This window comes from Pelophylax lessonae (genome assembly GCF_965119305.1).
Source record: "Pelophylax lessonae genome assembly, chromosome: 3".
NCBI lineage: Eukaryota > Metazoa > Chordata > Amphibia > Anura > Ranidae > Pelophylax > Pelophylax lessonae.
The window spans coordinates 336,914,558-336,937,972 of NC_138770.1; the positions used below are offsets into that span (position 1 = coordinate 336,914,558).

The 23,415-nt window shown below is 43.8% G+C and overlaps 1 protein-coding gene across 2 annotated transcripts in view; it reads left to right on the plus strand.

The window, feature by feature from the left end:
* The window catches only part of LOC309548976 (isoaspartyl peptidase/L-asparaginase-like), a 105,088-nt gene that overhangs the window by 68,560 nt on the left and 13,113 nt on the right, over window positions 1-23,415 (plus strand). For both annotated transcript variants that reach the window (XM_082248910.1, XM_082248911.1), the window contains exons 5-6: window positions 579-697; window positions 9,229-9,339. In XM_082248910.1, the coding sequence (XP_082105036.1) occupies window positions 579-697; window positions 9,229-9,339 (230 nt within the window). The remainder of the gene's footprint in view (window positions 1-578; window positions 698-9,228; window positions 9,340-23,415) is intronic.

Below are 23,415 nucleotides of genomic sequence, written 5' to 3' on the forward strand. Positions count from 1 at the left end.
CCAGTGCTGTAAATATGGGCCTATAGGATCAATACACTGTAATTTGGGACTGGCATATGTGATGTTGGGTCCTAAGTGGAGCCTGAATCCCCATTTGGAAGACAGGACCATACAGCATATTTCTTAGCACCAAGGGATTGTGTGCATCCCTATACCAAGGCAGAGGGGAGGCACAGCATTCCTGGAATATAAAAAGAAAAAAATCTTATAATCAGCTGACAGAGAGATCCTATACTGGCAACACCAGGATCTTCAGCAGCTAACTATTATAACTGTGGCCCATGACTCAGATAATTCCCACTGGACATCTGAGTATTTACTTGCATATTTGAATAGAGCCCAACAAGTTAAAATCCTTTTTTAAGATTAAGAAAACCATTAAAAATAGCAATTAGGTAATTTGTGTCCGCAAAAAGTTTTTTTTTTTTCCTTGCCTGCTAAAAATCATGGACATTGGACCATTATCTTTTCAGTCTGGTGTACAAAAATGGAAAGTTGACAATGCCAGCACAAGATGCATTGAGATAAATTCACTTAACAAATAGCAATTATTATTTCTTTTTTGTTTTTTCTTTTAGAATGCATGACACAGTTGGCGCAGTAGCAATTGATTATGAAGGCAATGTTGCCTGTGCCACATCAACTGGAGGAATAACAAATAAAATGGTTGGCCGTGTTGGAGACAGCCCAATCATAGGTATGTTCAATATGTGTATGCAAACATTTTCTCTGTCCTTTCCTGTGCCTTATTTTGTGAGGAACATTGGAGTCGATTTACTAAATCTGGACAGTGCAAAATCTGGTGCAGGTGTGCGTAGAAACCAATCCAGGTTTTTCTTTGTTGAAGCCTATTTGGACAAGCTGAAGTTAGAAGCTGATTGGCTAACATGCACAGCTGTACCAGATTTTTCACTCTCTAATTTTAGTAAATCAACCCCATTGTCTTAATTTACTGGTCACTGGTCCTATATGTCAGAGCAGCACTGTGGCATGGTTGGAAGACTGGTGCTGCCACATCTTTAAAGGGGTAGCTTTGGCCTTCAATGTAGGGTTTTCAAGTGCACCTAAAAGTCAGGGGTGAAGTACTTCTCCTGTTATTCACCATGGCGCTTGCATTGGGCACTGAACCCAGGAACACAAGGTGCACCATTGGCAAATACCAAGAGAAAATTTGTGGATTGAGTCTAAGGTTTTTCATGAGCTGTCCTGTCCATTAACATCAGTTTCACAAACTGTAGTTTATTATAATTACAAAGCTTTTGTGCCTGAACACTCTCCTGACCCTCATTCTATAATAAGCAATACAGATTGAAATTGCAAAATTTCATATGTGTCTTGTGCTATTTTCTTGGTTAGCGTGACTCATTCTAAAAGTTCTGAATGGTACAATACATAATCACCAATCAATTCAATACCCACATCATTGTAAACAAGAAATTCATGTAATTCCTGTATTTCTTTGCCTAATGTATCCTTTTCTGCAAGGAAAGAATATTAAAAACAATTCCAAATGCGTGACTTAAAAGGGTTTTATTATATTGGTCCAATTTTGTTATTTCTGTTATTTCACGATTTTATCCATCGTTCATCGACGGACGCAGCTCCATCTAGTCAGAGACTATAGGGTTATGCTCCTCCTATCAGGAATAGGTACTAGGCAGGAAAAAAGCTTAACCACACCTATAGGGGCTGTCCCTGCAGGCATAACCCCAACACCCTGCTATCATCAGTTTTTCTGCCTAGTTTAAGGAATAGGACCTAGCTTCCTGGTGGGACTTTGGTCTTAGCTATTATAGGAAAGTTTGTTAGTTTGCGATTTTTTTATTTTCACTAGTTAGTTCCCTTAGGACCAAGATCCAGAGAAACTACAAGCAACAGCGGGCTGAGGTTTCGCACTGTATAATCTAGATCCTGAAGTTCTCCCAGCCTGGCCTGCCAGTGTGAGAAGGTTATAGTCCAGAGTTAGGCCTCATCACGACAGTGCCCCGACAGATGGGGACGAGCCTGCGAGTGGACCGTCTCGCTGGGACGCACAGGAACTAGAACACCCTGAGTCGTAGCTTGGCTGACAGCACCCCCATCCCAGGTGGGAGGCGGTCTGGTTTGGAATGGCGCCCACCTGGTACCGTGGTATGGTGAGTAAATTGTCCCCTGGCAGTCTCGGGGTGGACGTGGGCCCTTCCCTGGAATAGTCTGACCTTAGGGGCTCCCTTGGTTCCCCTGGCACCTCAGAGGACTAGTCCTGTACGGCATTCCCCTACCCCTAGCAGGTTTTTACCTTGGGGGGTGGTAATAATGCAGCCGTTGTGGTGCTTATTTGAGGGGGGTGACCTGTCCTGTGTGGGCCCCTGGGCAGGGACCTTCCGATGAACCAAGAAAGAAACAGATCACCGCTCAAAGGCTATCGGCTTGAACAGGAAAAATCCCGAGCAAACTGTGGTAATCCTGCAAAACTGGTCCAGTTTGTCTTGTATACATGTTCGATGTTGGACCTTTGATTTAAACAATAAATTAAAGTTTCAAGTTTCCTGGGACTGGAGGTGCCACTTTCTTTCTACATAACATAGGGACCTTCCGATGCCTATTGTTCTGGGCCCCCTTTTGGGGGTCCTGGAGACCGCATGGCGCACCGTGGGGGCCGCCATTTCACTGTGGATCATGATTTTTATATTCCCATTAGTTTAAGGGCAGCCATTTTCTATAATTCCCCATTGAGAATGCATGAGAGGCCATTTTCCTGAGGTCCATAGGCTGGACAGGCATGTGGAATGGTTGTTTAAAATTTAGAGGCTGAGTTTTCTCTTTCTCTTTCTGTACAGTCAGTGTTAGTTTTGTTTTTGCGCAGATCGTGCTGGAAGTCTCCTCTGTGGTCTGGTAACCTTTTCCTGGGGTTCCATGTGGGTTTTTTTTCATTCACTCTGCTATTATCTTATAATAACCAGGGATTGCGAGCCCGCACTTATAGCATTGGGACCGCGTTTTTGGCAGTCTTAAAAAGACACTGCCCAATTATTTGAAAAAGTCCCAGGATAATATTTCATCTACAAACCCCCTGGGAGCGATTGTGGGACCTTCTGGTTCTCAGTCTCAGCCAGAGATTGCAGCTTTTTTGCAAAATTTGATGTCTAAGGTAGATTTTGTCATTGCTAGTGCTGCCAGCCGCAAACCCCCTACGTCCTCACCTCCATCTGCAGGGACTTCGAACCCATCCTGGATCTCAAGGCCCTGACTCACTTTGTGCGGGTACGGAAGTTTTAGATGGAATCCATCCTCACGGTGGCATCGCTACACCAGGGAGACTTTTTAGCCTTCATAGATATCTACACATACTTTTTTACGCTGGACACCAGCATTTTCTTCGCTTTGTGGTCGCAGAGGACCATTATCAAATTGTGGTGTTACCCTTTGGTCTCGCCTCAGCTCCCAGAGTGTTTACCAAGGTCTTAGCACCGGTATTGCTATTGCTGCACCAGCGGGGGACTGCGGTACTGGGATACCTAGATGATCTTCTGTTGAGAGAGGACTCTCCTTCAGTCTTGTTGGGGGATCTGATGGTCGCTGTCAGAACTCTGCAGGATATCGGTTAGAACATAAATTTCAAGAAATCCGCGCTGACACCTGTCTTGAGACTGGATTGCCTGAGCTTGACTCTGGATTCAGACTTGGCCAAGGCATTTCTTCCCCCAGACAAGCTGCAAAAGTTGCAGGAGGCGATTCGGTTGTTGTTGGTGAACAATCTGTCATCTCTTCGAGTTTGCATGCGGGCCTTGGGACTGATGGTATCAACCTTTGAGGTGGTTCCGTTTGCTCAGTTCCATACCAGACCTTTGCAAAGGGAGATTCTTGTCAAATGGAACAAGGATCCAAAGTCCATGGACTCTTTGATTCGGTTAAGCTACAACACAAGGTCTGCTCTCTTGTGGTGGATCCAGTCTCCAGCACTATGCCAGGGCAAGCCCTTCCTTCCTTTGTTTTGGACGGTGGTGACCATGGACGCCAGCCTATTGGGCTGGGGCGGGGTGCTGGGGAAGCTCTGTTCACAGGGTACCTGGACGATGGAAGAGTTGAAACTACCGATAAATGTTTTGGAGCTCAGAGCAATAAAGCTTTGTCTGAGCCATTGGACGACTTGTCTGCAAGATTGAATCTGAACCGGACAATCAGACAATGCCATGGCTGTGGCTTACATCAATCACTGGGGGGGCACCAAGAGTGTCTTGGCAGCCAAAGAGGTGGCTGAGATTCTGGACAGCCCTCTCTGCTGTACACATTACAGGTGTGGAGAAATGGCAAGCGGATTACCTGAGTCGTCAGGTGTTGGATCAAGGGGACTGATCTCTGCACCCAGAGGTGTTTCATCTGTGTGTTCGATGGGGGACTCCCGAGGTAGGTCTGTTTGCTTCTCGCCTCAACAAGAAGGTTCAGAGATTTACGACCAAGTCTCAAGATCCTCTGGCTGACGCCACAGACGCTCCGGTGGTCCCATGGGGTTAGTATCGGCTAATTTATGCCTTTCCTCCCTTGAAACTCCTGCCGAGGCTTCTGCGCAGAATAGAGGTGGAAGGTATTCCGGCCATTCTGGTGGCTTCGGACTGGCCTCGCCAGTCTTGGTACCCAGACCTAGTAAGGTTGGTCGCCGATGCTCCTTGGAGACTTCCTCTCAGGAAAGATCTGTTGTCTCAAGGTCCAATCTTCCACCCTGCTTTATAGTCGCTGGCTTTAATGGCATGGCTGTTGAAAGCCGGATGTTAAGAGATCGAGGTCTTTCTGACTCTGTGATTCCTACATTGTTGAAGGCTAGGAAGTCGACTTCAAGGAAGATATATCATTGTACGTGGAAAACGTATATTTAATGGTGTGAATCACTGAAGGTGCTTGTTTTCGATAGCTAGGGTCTTGGCCTTTCTACAGAAAGGAGTTGAACAGCGGTTGGCTTTGGGCACTATCAAAGGCCAAGTGTCAACTTTGGCTATATATTTCCAACGCCTGTTAGCTACACATGCTTTGACTTGTACCTTTTATACAGGGAGTGCGCCATATGGCTCCTCCGAGAAGGTCCCCGCTACCTCTGTGGGACCTCAATCTGGTATTATCTGTTCATCAAAAACCTCCTTTTGAGAACATTCGGGAGATTTCTCTGCATTCATTGTCCTAGAAGGTTGCCTTCTGTTTCCCTAGCAGAGTATCTGAACTGGTGGTGTTGTCCTGCCGCTCACCTTATCTGGTGATACACAGGGATAAAGTGGTACTTCAACCTAATCAGTCATTTCTTCCTAAGGTTGTTTCTGATTTTCATCTGAATGAAGACATTGTGTTACCTTCACTCTGCCTTAAGCCCAAACATTCTAAGGAATTTGCCTTGCATTATTTGGATGTGGTCTATCTGGAGAACACTGAGTCTTTTATAAAGTCAGACGCTCTTTTTATCCTTCCCAAATGATCTCGTAAGTGATTGGCTGCGTCTGCAGCGACCATATCCAGATGAATCAGGCAGACGGTAGTTCAGGCTTATTCACTGAGGGGTCAGGTTCCTCCTTTCCCGGTGAAGGCACATTCTACCAGAGCGCTGAGTGCCTCTTGGGCTTTTCGCCATCATGCATCGGTGCTGTAAGTCTGCAAGGCTGCAACTTGGTCGTCTGTTCATACGTTTACAAAATTCTACATAGTAGATGTGTTGGCATCTTCAGATACTTCCTTTGGCAGCAAGGTTTTTCAGGCTGCTGTTTAAAAATAACTTGTTTTCTTTTCTTTGAGGGTGTATTGTGTTTTCAGGGTGAGCTCCAGTTGTTCCTGGTTGAGCTCCATGCTATCTGGCTAGCTAAGATTAGCCTTTGGTTACATTTCTGTTTGCATTGTCTTCCCACCCCTCATGAATATTCTGCTTTGCGACATCCCTATAGTCTTAGCCTAGATGAAGCGATAGAGAAAACTGGATTTTTGTAAGAACTTACCATAAAATCCTTTTCTCTGAAGTTCGACAGATGCAGCACTCGCACCTTTACTTCTAAGTGAATGGGGGTTTTTTTTAATTCTAAACACTGCTTGCAACTAAACTGTTTGATGATAGCAGAGTGTGTGGGGTTATGCCTGCAGAGACAGCCCCCATAGGTGTGGTTAAGCTTTTTTCCTGCCAAGTGCCTATTCCTGATAGGAGGAGCATAACCCAATAGTCTCTGAATTGATGGATCTGTGTCTGTCGCCGAACTTCAGAGAAAAGGATTTTACAGTAAATTCTTACAAAAATCCAATTATTTCACAGTACAGTAAAAGTTGAGTATTATGTAGAAAATGTCAACACCACTGCTACTATTGCTATGCAATTGTTAGTAAAACTATCATGATTATTAATGGTGATGATGATGATAATAATAATTATAATAATAATATGTATTTCCAATGTCCTAAAGTTTTGACTTTAGATTCTAAGAAGAGATGACTTCATTTTAGTTGTTTTCGCAGTAGACAAGCATATTTATATTGGATTCTGGCGTTTGGCAAAGACCACTAGTGCCTTGTAAATACTTCATTTAATCTCCATATTTAAAAACTTGATTACTGCCAAAATGCTTTGACTAATAAATTCAGCTGCTGCCAAACATAGAAGAGTTCTGGAAAAGCATCAAAACAAAAATGATGTCCGCAAGTACTTTCTTTTTTTTTCTTATTGCTGTCTGCTACCTCAAAATATGTTCTGTCAACAGATGCCAATGTATATCTCTATGTCATTTGCAATAAATTTTCCAGCATTTTATATCTTTTCACGCCATTTATTTGATTTTGGACTTTTTCATTACTTGCACAGTTTGGTACATTTGCACAATATATTGAGAAATACTTCAAAAATCTGCCAAATATAATCTTTAACTAGCTAATTACAGTAGATACTGTATGTCATTAGTATATGCAGTACTGAATTAAAGTGCACACTACATTAGATAACCACTTTATGCAAAAGCCAAAAAACTTACCCATCCCATTTGTTGAATTATGTTTAAACTCCCTCCTTAGCCTCAAGACACTTTCAGACATATTCCTATAAAACAAGTGTTAAATTAGTCATAACAGATTAAAATGGAGTTCCACCCAAAAGTGGAACTTCCGCTTTAGGTAGTCCTAACCCACTGACATGCCACATTTGGCATGTCATTTTTTTGGGGGGGGGGGAGCGGGTATCTAGTTTTGACAGGTACCCGCTCCCACTTCCGCTCGGAGCGCCGCAGGGCCCTTAGCGGAAGTTCTCCTCTCCCCCTCCCTCCCTGCAATCTTCTGGGACATGTCAGAGGTCCCAGAAGATTGCCGGCCAATCAAGACGCGCACATGCGCAGTGCGTACCCGGCTGTGAAGCCGCAAACTGTCACAGCCGGGTGCCCACACCAGTGATGCCGGCGCCGCCGAGACCAGAGGGAGAGGATCGAGGCTTCAGGCCGCCGCATCGCTGGACCGTGGGACAGGAGAGTATGTTTATTAAAAGTCAGCAGCTACACTTTTTGTAGCTGCTGACTTCTGAAAAACACAGAAAAGGCTGGAACTCCGCTTTAAGAATACTTTGCAAACAGGTGGCCATCAGGCACACAGCTGGTTATCCCTTTGCACACAGTCTAGGGGGTCAATTTTTAAAATATGTGACGTTCACCAAAACATTTGCTGCTGAAAAGTTCAGGTGCACATGTTTTAGGTTATTGTGATGATTCACTTGCAAGTATTTATTTGTGAATGTCACATTCATTGCTTTATAAATATGCTGCTTTCGTATTTGCTATGAAATAGGGACAGTTATGAATCAGGTTACCAATAGCTGATTGGTTGTCATTTACCATTTAAATCCACATCCTAAGAGCACTAAGAAGCATATTTAAAAGTACAGTGGTACCACACTCTTTTCAGGAAATCACTCCTTATTACTCATCAATGTTCCCCCTGTTACATTTTATTTAGGAAATGCAAAGCATGGTGTGGAGCCAGGAGTGACTTTCAATTTGTTCTCTGCTAATGCTACAGAGAAAACTCCCAGATAGGAGGAAAGACCTGTTTTAATGCCTGTCAGTCATGTAAGAGGCTTCATCCACCTTCCACCACTTCTTCACCTAATCATTGTAATGAATTATGTTTTGCTCACTTCAGAATGGCAAAACCTTCAAGAACACGTTTTAGAGCCTGTGTTGGGATATGTTCAATTGAAATTAATTTTGCATTCACTTACAGGTCTATTATAATGAAAAACTCACTTGAAGCAGGTCAGGAGGAGGTCAGCTGCAAGTCAAACTAAACAATTTCAGACCTATGGCATTGATACATGCCCTTAAAGCACAAACCTGTGCAATGAATGTGCCAGAGGGATTTTAGTTTCAAAGTCATACAATGACTTCATAAATGGACACCTAGGAGAAGATAACAAAGACTCTACTAGTCTTTTCTGAATACTTATCTTTTGCAAACTGGAGTCTTCTTATTCTGGATGGTTGGCTTTTATAGAAAATGGCTGTTGGGTAGTGGTTACCTAAACAAGAAATATTTTACTTTAGCCCATGACATGTTTGCTTTTACCAGTCAGCTTAAAGCTTTTTTAATATTAAATCCTAACTGTGGGCTTCCCATATTCCCTGCTAGACAATCACTGCCCAAAAGCCTCTCCCAGATTATACTACTAATATATATTCTGCATCGTGAAACTGTGAATGCTAGGCCTCATGGTGACACCCACTTTGAAGGCCCATAAAATCCTGCACTCGCAGGATGTCCTCAGTCTTTCAGTTTGAATGAGGCTAGACTGTAGACATCTAGTGGTGAAAAAAGACTACTGCGGGAGACAGCAATGCAGAGGACTCATTGCAGCAAAAGATGCTTTTTTATTTTGAAACCTCCTCAGGGACCATTTTAAAAAGAAATAAACAATACTTATATCTTCTTGTGGTAATTAGTTGTTTAAAATAAATACAGGTACACTAATGTATGGTAAAAACAAGACCCTCTCTGCCCCCCCTCCCCTCCTTTTTTTCCCCAAACACACACACACACGCATTTATTTTTTTTATTTTAAATAATAAAAGAGCAGTCTTTTTTTGTGTATTGTGTTAATAAAGTGTATGCCTACTGCAAAGGAAAGTTTTTTTTAATTAATTCAGTTAAAGTACTCAGTCTAATGCTAGCATGTATTTATATACTTTTTAAAAATTATTTTACATGGGTTTGAAGAAAAGGTCAGTTAAAAATATTACTTTTTATTTCAAGGTTCTGGAGCATATGCAGACAACTTTAGTGGTGCTGTATCTACAACTGGACATGGGGAATCCATAATGAAAGTAACACTTGCAAGACTTGTACTCTTTAACATGGAGAAAGGTAATGTTTTTGAAAAAACCTATAAATACTGAGTTTCCCTGACACGTAAAAAGTTAAACCCATTTTTTTTTTAAAGAATAGCAATATGTTGTTGTTTTTTATTTATTAATATTATTATTATATTTTTTTTAATATATACTGTAGTAGTACACCCCTCACATGTTTGTAAATATTTTATTATATCTTTTCATGTGACAACACTGAAGAAATGACACTTTGCTACAATGTAAAGTAGTGAGTGTACAGCTTGTATAACAGTGTAAATTTTCTGTTTCCCTTAAAAATAACTCAACACACAGCCATTAATGTCAAAACCGCTGGGAACAAAAGCTTCTTGGGCATGGAGTTCACCAGAGCTTCACAGGTTGCCACTGGAGTCCTCTTCAACTCCACCATGATGACATCACGGAGCTGGTGGATGTTAGAGACCTTGCACTCCTTCACCTTCTGTTTGAGGATGTCCCACAGATGCTTAATAGATTTTAGAGACCTGCTTGGCCAGTCCATCACCTTTACCCTCAGCTTCTTTAGTGAGGCAGTGGTTGTTTTGGAGGAATGTTTGGGGTCGTTATCATGTTGGAATACTGCCCTGTGGCCCAGTCTGCGAAGGGAGGGGATCATGCTCTGCTTCAGCATGTCACAGTACATGTTGGCATTCATGGTTCCCTCCGTGAACTGTAGCTCTCCAGTGCCGGCAGCACTCATGTATCCCCAGACCATGACACTCCCACCACCATGCTTGACTGTAAGTTAGACACACTTGTCTTTGTACTCCTCACCTGGTTGCCACCACACACACTTGTCTCCATCTGAACCAAATAAGTTTATCTTGGTCTCATCAGACCACAAGACATGGTTCCAGTAGTCCATGTCCTCAGTCTGCTTGTCTTCAGCAAACTATTTGCGGGCTTTCTTGTGTATCATCTTTAGAAGAGGCTTCTTTCTGGGACGACATACATGCAGACCAATTTGATCCAGTGTGCGGCATATGGTCTGAGCACTGACAGGCTGACCCCCCTCCCCCCACCACCACCACCCCTTCAACCTCCGCAGCAATGCTGACAACATTCATATGTCTATTTCCCAAAGACAGCCTCTAGATATGACACCGAGCACGTGCATTCAACCTCTTTGGTCAACCATGGCGAGGCCTGTTCTGAGTGGAACCTGTCCTCTTAAACCACTGTATGGTCTTGGCCACCATGCTGCAGCTCAGTTTCAGGGTCTTTACAAGCTTCTTATAGCCTAGACCATCTTTATTTAGAGCAACGATTCTTTTTTTCAGATCCTCAGAGAGTTCTTTGCCATGAGGTGCCATGTTGAACTTCCAGTGACCAATGTGAGAGAGTGAGAGCGATAACACCAAATTTAACACACCTGCTCCCCCTATTCACACCGGAGACCCTGTAACATGAATGAGTCACATGACAAAGGGGAGGGAAACTGGCTATTTAGGCCCAATTTGGACACTTTCACTTAGGGGTGTACTTTTATTGCCAGCGGTTTAGACAATAATGGCTGTGTGTTTAGTTATTTTGAGGGGACAGGAAACGTACACTGTTATACAAGCTGTACACTCACTATTTTACATTGTATCAAAGTATAATTTCTTCAGTGTTGTCACATGAAAAGATGTAATAAAATATTTACAAAAATATGAGGCGTGTACTCACTTTTGTGAGATACTGTATCTGCACACTCCCCAAAAAGGCTTTAGAGGACATATGGCCCAATTCTGAACATCTGTTAGAGCTTCCCAAGGGTCCTGCATTCAGAAGGATCATTGCTGTTCATCTCATGTACTCATTCTTACACCTTATCTTACCTCTTCTATGACCTTCCCAATTTGCTAACCTACATTGTTGTAGTAACCAACAGTCTGAAATGAATGGAGACTACCCATTCTAAACTTTTCTGACTGTTAGAATATAAAGTACATTGACCTATAAAATGTTTTAAGTCTATTCTAAGACTTTAGAAATTCCTAAAGGCCAGCGTGCAATGAGTACCCATTATTGTATTGAAACATTACTTCCCTTCGCTGCTGAATGGAAATTATCTCTCTAACCACATAATTTGTTCACCATGAGTTACCCATGAACTTTACATTCCCCATTACTATTATTTTTATACTGTTTGTTAGATTCAATGATGATTTTGAAAGGGAAAAAAAGAAAGAATCTTACTAATAGTGGTGCAGAAATTAATTCAGGATTTTTGAATTGCATAGTTGTACGCTAATCTTCAGAAATACCCAGACTTATCAACAATGGGAAAATTATCTATTTAGTCACTACTACTTACAAGCTACACGTGGCAAGGCATTTTTTTAACAGGGGTCTATACTAAGATTGCATAAAGTCTCTTTTGAAAAAGTCAGGTCATTATTATGGCAGGGTGTTAGCTGGTCCAAAGGGCTAAAAGCCACAAATACTGACCCTATCCTGTACTAGGTGGGCAAATTACCTAGTGTGGAATATGGAATAGAAGAAGCCCAGTCTTTCCACACAAAGGTAGTGAAAGCTAGGTCAATTATTTCTCCCTCAATAGTCATGCTGATCTATGACTTATCTGTAGGTGAGCCGACAAGCCAGAACTGGTAAAAATACTAGTTTCGGTATACAATGATTATTGCATATATTTAGTAAAGCATAAAAACTATATAAATCATTTTACATAATTTCCTCACAAGGTGATTCTACAGACATACTACTATCAAAACTCATACATTATGTATTATTTAATCAATGTACTTCACGGCTTGCACATATTTCCATATTGCCTTAATTGTTAAATTGAGAGCATAATGTTTTGTTGGATGGTATTTGCTTTAATTTATGTCTGAAACAGAGGAAGCACATCCAAGAATTAGACACAGACAGACAGGTAGTCAATTAATTAGATCTGATTTAGAAATCCGAGCTATCAGCTGCTGACATATACTCATTAGTGTTAAATATATTTACTAGGTGTAATCAACACAATTGAAATATGTTTAGTTATAAGCAGACATAGCCTGATATTGTTACACTTGTGTGTGTGTGTGTGTGTGTGTGTGTTTCGATCCTTGCTTATATTCCTGATAGTAAGCTGCTTTACCAGATTTCAGGTTTCAGGGTTGCTCCCCCCACTTGCATCATCCTATAAAGCTACCCTTTTATGCAGGGACTGGAGTTGGGTCTCCCTGCACTGTTAGGCCCCTTTCACACATATGGTCCGTTCAGTTCATCATTTCAGTCATGTCAAAATGTATCAGTTTTTCATCAAGTTTTCATCCGTTTTTCATCCTTTTTCATCCGTTTTGCGTACTTTTTCATCCGTTTTTCATCCATTTTTCATCCGTTTTTTTACATCCACTACCAATGCAAAAATGGATGAAAAATGGACCGTTTGTCCGTTTACATCCGTTTTTTTGACGGATGAAAAATAGGGCATTCATCCGTTCCAAAAAACGGACATTGACGGAAGCGGATGAAAATGGATGTTAACGAATGATCATCCGTTGTCATCCGTTTTTACATAGAGATGCACTGACAAACGGACCGTATGTGTGAAAGGGGCCTTATTCAGAAAAAAAACACACACAGGGCCACACAGCCTAGGATGCAAGGCACTCTCCCTCCACCAAGCTAACCGACTGACTGCATTTCCACTGTTAACTCTGGAAGTTTAGGCAAGCGGCATATACACTAGCCTACATTTACTGCTGCCGCGTAAAAAAGGCAAACGCTGCAAAATCGTGGCAGGTTTTGGCCATGGTTTTGCTGTGTTTTGCGTTTTCCCACGACCGGTGGTCAAAATGTTCCTATCCTAAATGCGATTCTTTAGTGTTCAGGAGATGGAAGTTAAAGCTCACCTAAATATGGCAGCTCTTATCCTCTGCTAAAAGCCTATGTGCACATTGATACATAGGCTTTTATGGAGTTAAGTTTAGGAGCTTAGACCAAAAAAATGTTTAGGAGCTACCAGTATAGGCCAGTTTACATGAAGTCTAAGAGCGCAGGAGCCAGCAGCAATAAAAGTTGTAAACTGCATGTGATTGGGTAAGAATTTTAACAAATAGTTTACTGGGGATGTTTATTTTATGGTGGCCAATATGTTAAACTAAAACAAATTGAGGGTTTAATTTTAAAGATGATACATATGTTTTATTCCGGCAGCTATGAGAAAACACCAAAACTTTACTTTATATAAATCATGTATTTTAAATAAAGGCAACCTATCAAATCAGCATTTTTACAGAGGTAGCTTGTACAAGGTAAAACGCGGAAGTTTTGGTGAAAGTGCAGTCATATTTTAGGTGTGGTATGCCTTTTTTAGGGTTGTGCAATTGGTTTCTCATGGCATGTCTAATCCCATGAAGTCTTTAAAAAGCAAAGCCCTCATGCTTTAAATAAAAAGGATAAATCATGAGGGTGAATTCTAAGGGTTCATTGTCAGGAGCCAAAGAAAGCATACAAACAGTACATTCTGAGGTGCAATATCTCTTTTGTCAGGTGACAGCCTCACTGTACACACGACAGTTTGGTGGTGAAGTATAAGCACTTTTTACACTTTTCTAAGAGGAATGCTTATGTATCCCAAAGTCAGTCTTGTCATCCCTTTTGCTCCCTCTAGTGGTACTTTTAAGAACAGCTACCCAACAACTGACTTTTTTAAATAGGTTGCAGTAACATAGTGTGAACAGCAGTGGAGGCTCATCCATAGGGGCTAGTTTTTGTTGCAGAAAAAAATAAAATAAAAATAAACTATATCATTATTATTTTCTGTTGTGTTCTGTGCCTTTAAATCCTAGTCCTGCACTTGCATTTCCCTTGTTATATATTTCTCTCTGCTGCTGTTGCTAGGTAGGTTAAACAAAAAAAAATGTTTAATCACGATTAGACTTTTTTTTTCTAATCTGCCTAGCAAGAGGAAATCTGTCCGAAAAATCATTTACAACTGTATTTAGAGACACTGAGTAAACTGTTTCAGCACGCTTAAATGGCTGCCTGACAGTTTCCTATTGTGTTATATGGATTAATAAGAGCGGGCCGAAATACAGACTTGGCCCGCCTATTGAGCTCCCTATTTGCTCCGCTGTCCTCCACTCCCACTGAGTCAGACAGTCACAGTTACAGACTCAAGAAAAAGCCAGGAGTCTGCTGCTGCTGCTGCTCCTGCTTAGTTTGTTCTTCTACTGTATGGAACAGAAAGTGCTGGAGCCAACAGTGTGGCAGATTGGGAGGGAGAGAAATCTCACTGTTCGGTGAACAGTAGGTCAGACAGGAAGGAGATTTTAGAGGCTTAGAGCTTTGGAGCAACAGGGGGAGACAGGGGAGGTCACAGCAAGCAGACAGGGAGCGAGCACAGTGGACATGCAGCCTGCTGAATGACAAACACCATTCTTTCCTCTTCTCTCGGTATAGTCACTTCTCACTCCAGAAGCGGCTGCATACATATTTAGCAGTGAGGAGACTGGAGAAGCATGGAATGCAGCCCAAACTGACTCTCAGAGTATATACTGACTGAGAGTGGGAGAGACCCCCCCCCCAACCCATATGGGATATATACTGAGACCCCTATTATCGATATAGTGAGAGACACCCTGTTTTATTTTAGGGGTTCTCTCAGTATATCCCATAATAGGGGTCTCTCAGTATATATATACCATATAGAGAAGGGAGTCTCTCTCACTCTGTTAGTATATTCCCTAATAGGGGGTGTAACGGAGCTCCAATACCTAGCCTAGGTATCTCCGCTGTATCATCCTTGGAGCTGAGGAAGTGCTACAATATCCATGGCTAAATCCCCGCCAGTAACTGGACGACACACAGTTCTGGGAGTCAAACTAGAATGCCTTGTTTATTGAAAAACACAACAGATCTACACTCTGCCAAAACCCCTCCCTCTTCAAATCATTCCACACAAACACACATCCCATAATATGCTTACAAGGCAGACAGGAACAATAGAATGGAATGCAGGTATTCACAATAACAGACCCCACCCCACTAGCAGGGGTCTATGAAACACCTCTGCCATATTCTAGCAATCTTTATATATTTCTTCAGGGACGCTGTTCAGTAATATTATGGTCACTCTTTCAACACAAACCACACTCTGTGTCCATTCCGCTACACTGCTCCCCCTTAACCACAAGCCGGCATACACAGTCTGATCCATAACGGATCAGAGTGAATAGTAAAGTCATACGATTGTAGCGCCAATCTCCAGCACAACAACTGGGCATTGTCCCCTGCCACTCGGTTTAGCCATACCATCAGGTTGTGATCCGTGAGTAGGGTAAACTGCTGTCCGAACAAGTAGGGCTGAAGCTCACTTCCCTGGGGAGAAGCTTCCTGATCAAGTAGGTCACAGGTTGTTCTCTGCCATCTTCTCCAACCTGGCTCAATACTTCTCTCAATACAAACATTGAAGCGTCTGGACCTCAGAAGGCCAGTAGGTCTCCGTGATGTGGGCCTGGGATCTGGACCGGCAGGAACGCTGAGGTCAAGTGGCCTAGGTCGTTCCCCAGTAAGACGTCGGTGGGGAGCTCCTGTATCAACCCCACATCAATCAGACCTGACCCAGCACCCCAATTCAAGTGGACCCTCGCAGTGGGTATCCGGTGCACCCCTCCCCCTGCTACCCGTACCACTACTGAACCTCCAGTTCGGGCGGCACCTGCGACCAAATGTCGCTTGACCAAAGTAAGAGTGGCTCCCGTGTCTCGGAGACCTTGCACAGGCTTTCCGTTTAACTGGATAGATTGGCAATGGTGCTGTCGGTTCTCTGTAGCGGCTTTCACTGGGTCAGGTTTGAATATTGGTATGACTGGGGGAGCCTCTGTGTGATAGTAGGGGACCATTGTCTTTACTGGAGGGGGTGACCCTGGTCGGATCCATGCAGCTTGGTCCCTGCTCTGGGTACAGTCTCGTTGATAGTGCCCAACCTGCTTGCACTTGTAGCACTGTACCCCACTGCGGGATTGGTATCTGGGTGCCTGCGAGGTGGAGGAGTCTCCCCCTCTCTGTGGTAGTGGTGGTCCAAGATTGGTAATCCGGGGCTTGAGCATTGGTCTGAGGCTAGGTTGTTGCTTCCTGTGGCCATGGTAGTAGTGGACGGCTGTCCGTGCTGGGGAAGGTGGTCCTGGTCGAAGCCATGAATCGTGGTTCCTTCTTTAGTCACAGTTTCTTTGGTAGTGTCCGAACTGTTTGCACCGATGGCACTGTACCTGGCTTTGCTGTTGGAAACGTGGTGGTGGGCGATTGCAGGTACCTGGGCTTCGGGTTGGTGCCACTGGTCCTGGAGCAGGTCTTACGGAGGGTTGCTCCGTTTTTCTGGAGTCAATATACTCATCAGCCAGACGAGCTGCTTCGGGTAAGGTGAGCGGTCGCCGATCCAGAATCCATACCTGTATCTCCGGCTGCAGGGTGTTGAAAAAATGTTCCAATAGAAACAGCTGTAAAACATCTTCTCCTGATATGGCTTGACAACCGGTAATCCAGAGGGAGGCTGTTCTGTAAAGATGGCAGGCCCACTCGGTGTAGGAATCCCCGCTGTGCTTTTTGGACTCCCGGAACCGTCTCCTATACGCCTCGGGGGTGACTGAGTACTGGGCAAGCAAAGCCTCCTTGACTGCTGGGTAGAGGTGAATGTCCTCATCAGGTATAGCTCTAAAGGCTTCGGCAGCTCTACCTGTTAATTTTGACCCATTCGTTTGTGGGTACTTTGTGTAAGGCACATTGTCTTTCAAAGTCGGCTAAGTAGCCATCTATTTCCCCCTCCGATTCCTGGAAGCTCTTAAAGGCTGCGAAGGGTATCTTTTTCCGTCCTGTTAGGGCTGGAGCATTCTCCACAGTTGGGCTCACTGGTCTCTGGATCTCCGCCATGCGCAACTGGTATTGTCGTTTCTCCCGGTTCTCAGCGATAGCGGTGTTCATCACCTGGGAAATGATGTCTGCAGGAGGATTGGGTCCATACAACGCCAACCGCATAGGCACAGTCCGCATCAACACATCCTCCAGGTTCGGGCTACTGCTTCAGTCACACCGTCGTTTCGGTCCATTTCCTTCAGCTCAGCCAGTAGTTCCTTTTTGGTACGGTTATTTGTTGGTCAGCTACGGTTCTCCAACAAATCTTTCAAGGTTGACCGCTTCAAGTTTCCATAGCGATTCTCCATCTGCTCATTCCATTCTCGGAACCCGTTGTAGCATCTCCTCTAGGGGAAAAAGAACCATCCCACCGCTTGCCACTGTAACGCTCCTGCGTTTTACGTATGATGTGGATTTTCAGCTGCAGAAATATTCCACTTCAGTAGTCATGTAGAGAAATGCTGAGACACCAATCCCAACTCTCAATGACTCATCATGTGTGGATGATCTCAATTCAGCAAGTAAATACACACACTCAATAAGATGTTTCCTAGAGTGACTTAGGTATATAGTAACACAGTGATGATAGGCTGAAGAGACAGGTTGGGTAGAGATGGTAGATGACAGACACTTGAAAGGAAATGTTCTTGAAAGTAAGATAGTAGCAGATGGGATGCAGATAGGTTTAGCAATCATGTATGGTAGCAGATGACAGAGTAGCAGGTGGACATACAAGAGAGATCAACCCAGTGCAAGAACAGGTGGTAGTAGGCTCAAGAGCTAGCAATCTTAGATAATGCAGATGTAGTAATAGTCCTTAGTATGCAGAGCTAGATAGTGTAAGCTTTAGTATAAAGGTTATAGAGGTTTCCCCTGTGGGGTACTTATCACTAATAGCAATGTAGCAGAGGAGAGGTTTGGCAAGAGCGGATGATCCGGTAGCGGGATACAGGGATCAGCGCAGCGTGGTTCCGACAGCGAGGTATGCTTGCAAGCATGAGAGCTTCAAGACAGATTAGCATCAAGGCACAAAGCAGTTTGAACGAACACATGTGAGTGAGAGCCGGCGATCTAAATAGCCATCCAGTCCGGCGCTCAGTGATGACAGCATCAGTCTTAAAGGTATATGCGCACCTTACCAAAAGAGAATGGTGGGGCGCATACACTTATGAAAGAGTAATTAGGGTACCCAAAGGTACCAGAACATTACAGTACCCCCCCTTAAGGCCGGCTCCTGAAGGCCTCTGGAGCTGGTTTGTCTGGGTACTTCGCATGAAAATTGCGGATTAATCTAGAGGCATGTATATCAGAGGTGTTTAGCCAGGTGTCGTCTTGGGGCCCATAGTTCTTCCATCGAACCATGTACTGAAGTCTTCCTCTGTGGATACGAGAATCCAGAATCTCTTTTATCTCATATTCTTCTCCACCTTCAACTTGTACAGGAGGAGGAGGTGGGATAGTAGGCCTTATTCCTTGGTCAGGAACATGGGGCTTCAGTAGCAACACATGGAAAATGGGATGTATTTTGAGGTCTATTGGCAATGTAAGCTGTACTGCAGCTTTTCCAATAAGTTTCTTGATTGGGAAAGGTCCCAAGAACAGAGGTCCAAGCTTTTTGCTAGGGATTTTCAGTCTTAAATTTTTTGTTGAGAGCCAAACGAGGTCCCCGATAGCGTACTGAGGAGAAGGTCTTCTGCGAAGATCATAGTACTTCTTTTGTTGACTATGAGCGTGTGCAATGGTAGTATTAAGCAAACCCAGAGAGTCCTTTATTTGGGTAAGATAGTCTGAAGCTACTGGGTTATTTGAAGGAAGGATGCGTGGTGGAAGAATAGAGGGATGAAACCCATAGTTCAAGTAGAATGGACTCTGCTTGGTCGTACTGTGGGTTGCGTTGTTGTAGGCAAATTCTGCCAGAGGGAGAAGATCCACCCAATCATCCTGTTGGTAAGAAGTGTAACAACGTAAATATTGCTCGATGCATTGGTTGACTCTTTCAGCCTGTCCGTTGGTCTGCGGATGGTAAGGAGAAGTGAGCTTCCGCTCGATCCGTAGTATGTGACATAGTTCTTGCCAGAACTTGGAAATAAATTGTGATCCACGGTCAGACAGAAGAGTTTTTGGGATACCATGTAACTTAAAGACATGTTTCATCAGGAGTTCTGCCGTTTGTTTGGACGAAGGTAGTCTGCGAATAGCAATGAAATGTGCCATTTTTGTCAGATGGTCCACTGACACTAAGATGGTATTAAATCCTTTGGAAGGAGGCAATTCCACTATAAAGTCCAAGGACACAACTTCCCATGGAGTTTGGGGTATTGGTAGACTGCATAGTAGACCGGATGGTCTCGTAGTGTCAATTTTGGACCTGGCACAGACATTGCATGAAGAGACGAATTTTTGTATAGATGTTTTCATGTCAGGCCACCAGAATTGCCTGGTAATCAGATTAAGAGTCTTTGTCATACCCATATGTCCTGCCATAGGCACATCATGCGATAATTCCAAGATCTTGGTGCGTATGGTAGGTGGTATGTAAAGTTTGTCGTTGTAGTAGAGGAAGCCTTCTGCATCAGTATTTAGTTGTGGTGGGGGTGAATCCAAACTTATACCATGCAAAACCTCTTCCTTCAAGGAACGGACAACTCCAATAATGCGTTTGTGAGGTATTATAGGAACGGAAGGGATTTCGAAGTAGTTTTCTTCAGTTAGTCGTGATAGTGCATCCGCCTTTTTGTTCTTATCTGCAGGTGTCTAGGTCACTAGGAAGTTAAACCTTAGAAAGAATAGTGACCATCGTACCTGTCGGTGAGAGAGAGTTTTGTTAGTCTGAAGATATTGGAGATTTTTATGGTCCGTGTATATAAGTATTGGTAATTGGGTGCCTTCGAGTAGATGTCGCCAATTCTCCAGAGCCAATTTTATAGCAAGCAGTTCCTTTTCACCCACGGGGTAATTTATCTCTGGACTGCTTAGGGATTTAGAAAAAAAGGCGACTGGATGAAGTGGTGAAGTGTGAGTTGGTCGTTGGGAGAGTATTGCTCCTACTGCCATGTTTGACGCATCTACTTCCAGAATGTATTGGAGGGATGGGTCTGGATGGCGTAGTATGGGAGCAGAAGTAAACCTTGTCTTTAACAGGTGAAAAGCTTTATTTGCTTCATCTGACCATTTGAATGTTTTTTTAATGCTAGTGAGCTGTGTGAGGGGTCTCACAATGGCAGAGAAGTTTCTAATGAACTTCCTGTAGAAATTCGAAAATCCAAGGAATCGCTGTAGCGCCTTGCGTGTGGTTGGTGTAGGCCAATCCTGAATGCAGGATATCTTACTCATGTCCATCTCGATTCCTGTTTTGGATATGATGTAGCCTAGAAACAGTACCTCTTCTTTATGAAACAAGCATTTTTTCAGTTTCACATAAAGGTTGTGTGCAAGCAATCTCGATAATACTAGTCTTACATGTCTTATGTGTTCAGACAGGGATCGTGAATATATAAGTATATCGTCCAGATATACCACAACACAGACATCTAGTAAGTCTCTGAAAATATCGTTTATAAATCGTTGAAAAACTACAGGGGCGTTGCATAGCCCGAATGGCATTACAAGATATTCGAACAATCCGTATCTGGTTCTGAATGCAGTCTTCCACTCGTGTCCATCACGAATTCGAATGAGATTGTATGCTCCTTTCAGGTCCAATTTTGAAAAATGGGTAGCTCCACGCACCTGCTCAATGAGCTCAGGGATAAGCGGTAGAGGATAGCGATCTTTTATTGTAATAGCATTCAATTGCCTATAGTCGATGATAGGCCTGAGACTTGAGTCCTTATTGCGGACAAAAAAGAGTCCTGCTGCTGTGGAAGAAGTGGAAGGTCTAATAAAACCTTTTTCCAAATTCTCATCCAAATAGTCTTTGAGATGGGAAAGTTCATCCTGTGAAAGAGGATAAACATGACCGAACGGCAATTTGCTATTTGGGAGTAGATCAATGCTACAATCATAGTCTCGATGGGGAGGTAGTGCTTGAGCATTTTTCTCAAGAAAAACCTCAGAGAGATCCTGATAACATAGTGGTGCAATCTCATCTGTCACCACAGACAGGATCTTCCCGAAAGACGGGAGGTTACACGTACCCTCGCAATAGCAAGAGAGGAAGGTCAGGGTCCGTTCCTTCCAATCTATGGTTGGTTGATGTGTGTGCAACCAGGGAAGTCCCAAAACAATGGGAAAGTGGGGTGAAGGTATTAGATCGAAGGTAGTGGTCTCCATATGAGACCCGTTAGTAGTGACTAGGAGTGCCTGTGTCTGATCAGTGATCGGACCAGAGGATAAAGGAACACCGTTAATAAGACTCACTGAGACAGGTTTAAGTTTAGAAATAATAGGAACTTTATTTAAAGCAGCAAAACGTATGTCAATATAATTTCCACAAGATCCTGTGTCAATCATGGCCTTAGTAGTAATCCTATTCTGGTCCCACTGTAATGTTAAGCAAACAGAAAGGTAAGGGTTAGTGATTGAAGTTGTCAATCCCCCTAGGAGGACATGTGAACACTCACCCTTCTTTTTGTAGACTAGGGGACAGACGTTTATCTTGTGATCCGGGGATGGACAGTACAAGCAGAGATTACCAGATCGTCTTCTGGCTCTTTCCATAGTTGATAGAGGTGGGCATATGGTTCCTACCTCCATAGGAACGGGGTCAACGGCCGAAATCCGAGAAGAACTGGATAATGGCATTCCCATTTTCTCAGCCTTTCTTTCTCGTAGTCTTCTATCTATGGTGATACTGAGTTGTATCAATGCATCCAGGGTTTTTGGCAGATCCGCTCGGGCGAGCTCGTCTTTAACGGCCTCTGATAGGCCAAGCCTAAATTGGGATTTCAGAGATGCATCATTCCATTCTGAATCAAGGGTCCATCTCTTGAATTCTGCAACAAAGTCTTCTACAGGTCTCCCACCTTGTGTTAGGAACCTGTCAGGAAGGCTCTGGCAGTGGATGAGTTAAGACTCACAGGCTATTCCGGCTCCACCCCTCTCATCTAGAAAGAGCTCTATTTAAGCTGGATCAGCACACAGGTTCAGTGCTGTCTTGTCTTCAGCTCCTGCCGTTGTTCCTGAACCTGTGACCTGTTTGCTGCTGATTTCCTGTTGACCTTTTGGCTTGTTCCTGACTCCGCTCGTCTGCTGCCCGTCCTGACCCCGGCTTGTTTGACCATTCTCTCGGATCTCCCTTGTCTGTTTACCCGCCTTCGGACCTTGATCGGTTCACCCCTGGTGGGGCGACCCTGAGGACCGCGACCTGGTATCCACACGCAGCGAACTCCATCCTCACCACTAGAGGCTCTGGCGAAAACCGGTGGATACTTAGACTCCGCACCTCAGGCTAGCCTGTGTCACTTACCTTGGGGGGTTCCGTCCAAGCTCCGCCCTCTAGCGGACATCGGGGCCTATCTCTGTCGCCAGGTTACCACCAGCACCCTAACAGTACAAGACAGCTTTTCGTACCAGGTTCGGGCATTTCGAATATCTTGTGATGCCTTTTGGCCTCTGCAACGCCCCAGCTACGTTCCAACACTTTGTGAACGATATTTTCCGGGATTGGCTGGATATCTTTGTCATAGTTTACCTAGATGATATCCTAATCTTCTCTACATCCCTGGAGCAACATCGCGAGCATGTTCGAAATGTCCTCGGCCGCCTCTGTCAGCATGGTCTCTATGTTAAGGCCGAGAAGTGTGAATTCGAGCGGAGCAGCATCCCGTTTCTGGGGTTAATAATTTCTACAGAGGGTATAGAGATGGATCCCCAGAAAGTCTCTGCCATCCTGGATTGGCCACCTCCATCTGACAAAAAGGGAGTGCAGCGATTCGTTGGCTTCGCCAACTTCTATAGAAAGTTCATTAAGGGTTTCTCTCATATCATCACTCCCATTACTCAGCTCACCAAGAAGAGTGTTCGCTTTCAATGGACCCCCGAAGCCCAGTCCGCCTTCTTGGTCCTTAAGAAGCTCTTCACGTCAGCCCCTGTGTTGAGTCACCCGGATCCCACCTTACCCTACCTCCTCGAGGTTGACGCTTCTGAAGTTGCTGTCGGGGCAGTCCTCTCCCAAAGACAGGGAACCAAGGACTTGATACACCCAATAGCCTTCTTTTCCCGGAAACTCTCCTCTGCAGAGAGGAATTATGATGTTGGGGACCGGGAACTTCTGGCGATC